This window comes from Octopus bimaculoides, chromosome 11, assembly GCF_001194135.2.
Source record: "Octopus bimaculoides isolate UCB-OBI-ISO-001 chromosome 11, ASM119413v2, whole genome shotgun sequence".
Lineage (NCBI taxonomy): Eukaryota > Metazoa > Mollusca > Cephalopoda > Octopoda > Octopodidae > Octopus > Octopus bimaculoides.
In genome coordinates, this window is record NC_068991.1 from 3,499,095 (window position 1) to 3,502,167 (window position 3,073).

Here is a 3,073-nt window from a genome sequence, read left to right on the forward strand (position 1 = left end):
TACCAATCGCGAGACCAAACATCCATGAAAGTTTTATTCGAATCCAGCCAGGTTCTTAAGATGTTTTCTACACGGACAAACAATCAAATACGACTGAAATTAATACCTTCGACTTAGCGAAGGCGGATGTCATAAATATTGTATCTTTTATACTATGAGAGGAAGATTTCAAAATGTCAGAAATCTTTTTGGAATGGAATGGAAATTTTTCTGTATCGAAGGGAGGTAATAGGACAAGGGAAGTGACTCTAACTTTTACATCAATTTTATTTCATATAAATGACGTTATTAAAACGATGTTACTATGAAGATTGCAATTAAGAAAGTTTTATTTAGTATACGATCGAAGCCTGATCCGTTTATTTTATTGTTGCCAATCGAAGAATTTATTTTAATGGTTTATTAATTGCAAAAGTTAATTATTGGTTAATAATAGGCCAGGTGTGGTTGTGTGGTTGAGGAAGTCGTTTCTAAAACGTGTGATACATTTACCTGTTTGTCTTCTCTACATTTACCTGTAATATCTTTTACATATTTACAGTACAGCTGAAAATGGTGCAGTGAAGTTGTGGGACCAAGAAATGAAGAGATGTCGTGCATTCCCTCTTGCAGATAGTGGCAGTAAAATGATTGTAGTAAAATCTGTTTGTCGGGCCAAGGTAAAGGCACTAATCCAATCCCTGCCCACTCCACCGTTTTCTTTTCCCAACTTCCAATCTTCAGTTGTCTATTTTGCCTTTATTATTTTATTCTTTTATTTCTTCCTAATGCCAACCACTTAAAAGAGGGTACTGGGTACTTTTTCCGTGGTACCTACAATGCAGCTCATAAGTTTAAAATCTTCCTTTGATTGAGAGGTGGGTCACTCTATACTAAGAGAGAAAAAGTCTAAGAAAGAAAGAAGGAACCAGAATGGAATGTCTTCCAAAATTACCATATTCTTTACTACTCTAGGTACAAAGCACAAAATTTTGGGGGAGGGGACCAGTCGATTAGATCAACCCAATATGTAACTGGTACTTAATTTATCAACCCTGAAAGGATGAAAGGCAAAGTCGACCTCAGCGGAATTTGAACTCAGAACATAAAGACAGACGAAATACCATTAAGCATTTCACCTGGCATGCTAACGTTTCTGCCAGTTTGCCGCCTTCCAAAATTACCATATTTGATGGCATATAATACACACTTTTCTTCCCCAAAAATGTCTCTGGAGAACTCCACCCTGATCTCTTATAAACTTCGGTGCACTAAATTTTTTCCTGAACATGCGCTATTGAAACTGAGGTGCATTTGATAAACCTGTGTGTCTTTTATACCATCATATATGGTAATTACTTCTGTTATTTTGACGGGATTCCAAGAAGATTCAGTCTAAATATTTAAAAATACTTTTAATTTCTGTACTGTGCTTTGTTTTTTTATTTTCCATTTCTCTCAGAGTAAAATTCTTGTTGGAACACATTTGAATAACGTATATGAAATTACCGAGAAGAATGGAATCACAAAAGCCTTAGTAACGGGCCATGGTGAGGGCGAAGTATGGGGCCTTGATGTTCATCCAAAAATCTCCTACTTCATTACTGGTAGTTTTGATGGAACTGTCCGAGTCTGGGACCTTTCAACCAAAGTAAGTGCTTGACTTTCTGGAAACCCTTCGAGGTCAGATACCAAAGGACAAAAATAGATATACATATATATTTGCATGATTGATCGCTAAACCTTTTTCTATTTTCTCTTCTATTTTCTCTCTCTGTTTATTTCTGTGTTTCTTTCTGCTGAAGAGCGTAGGCTCGAAATGTAAAAGACTTTATCACCATCCCAAGCGTTAAACTTATAAATCTGTTTGCTGTTTACACACCTGGCATCGTCTTTTGTTTTTTTGTAAATTCTCACTATATATTTGCATATGTGTTTATTTATACGCGTAGTTCTGTTATCATCCCTACCATCACCATCATTATCATCATCATCATTTAATATCTGTTTTCTATGCTGGTATGGGTTGGACAGTTTAGCAGGAGCAGGCAGGCCAGAGAACTTCAGTGGGCTTCAGTTGTCTATTTTGGCGTGGTTTCTCTGGCTGGATGCCTTTCCTAACACCAACCTCTTAGAGAGTGTACTGGGTGCTTTTTATATGTCGCCAGTACCCCTAAGCTCACAAGACAAAGACCTTGCTATTTTTGCCAATTTTTTTTACAGAATCAGAATATCCATAACCGAAAACGTGGGTTTCCATTTTCAAAAAACAGTTGGCAGGCGGGCTTACGTCTCCGCCATGTGTGCCTCTCTCTCTCTCTCTCTCTCTCTCTCTCTCTCTATATATATATATATATATATATATATATATATATATATATATATATATATATACAGAGAGAGACAGAGATTATGATGATGTGTAGGCGTTGGTTATGTCTGGTCAGAAACTTAATCATTGCTTTCACATCTATTATTGTTCTTGATAATACAGGCAACTTGCCAAATCTTCTGGCTGTAGGCAGATGGATTTTTTTTCTGATGTGGGGTAAGATTAATGTTGGTCAGCATGGTGATGAAAAGAAAAAAAGAAAAAAGCCTCGAATTGAAATTCTTTGAAGTGAAACTTAGTGGAGTTATCTCCCTTTGAACAGTTCCTGTTCTACAAATCCAGACGTTTCACCGATTCTATTATGCTGAGGGACATATTTGAATCCGTAAGAACATCATTCGTTGTACAGTTCTACATTTAAGAGATGAGGAATTATGTACATTATTTACATAAAAACACCATCCAAACGTATCCGATACCAGCGCCGCCTTGACTGGCTTCTGTGCCAATGGCACGTAAAAAGCACCATCTGATCACGGTCAATGCCAGCTCCTCTGGCCCCTGTGCCGGTGGCACGTAAAAAGCACCCACTACACTCTCGGAGTGGTTGGCGTTAGGAAGGGCATCCAGCTGTAGAAACACTGCCAGATCAAATTAGAGCCTGGTGCAGCCTCCTGGCTTCCCAGACCCCGGTCGAACCGTCCAACCCATGCCAGCATAGAAAACGGACGTTAAACAATGATGATGATGATGATGATGATG

At 38.0% G+C, this 3,073-nt stretch overlaps 1 protein-coding gene across 1 annotated transcript in view; it reads left to right on the plus strand.

Moving 5' to 3' along the window:
• The window catches only part of LOC106872105 (echinoderm microtubule-associated protein-like 6), a 39,226-nt gene that overhangs the window by 29,641 nt on the left and 6,512 nt on the right, over positions 1-3,073 (plus strand). The window contains exons 30-32 of the mRNA XM_014918966.2: positions 542-659; positions 1,442-1,630; positions 2,203-2,231. Coding sequence (XP_014774452.1) covers positions 542-659; positions 1,442-1,630; positions 2,203-2,231 — 336 coding nt within the window. The remainder of the gene's footprint in view (positions 1-541; positions 660-1,441; positions 1,631-2,202; positions 2,232-3,073) is intronic.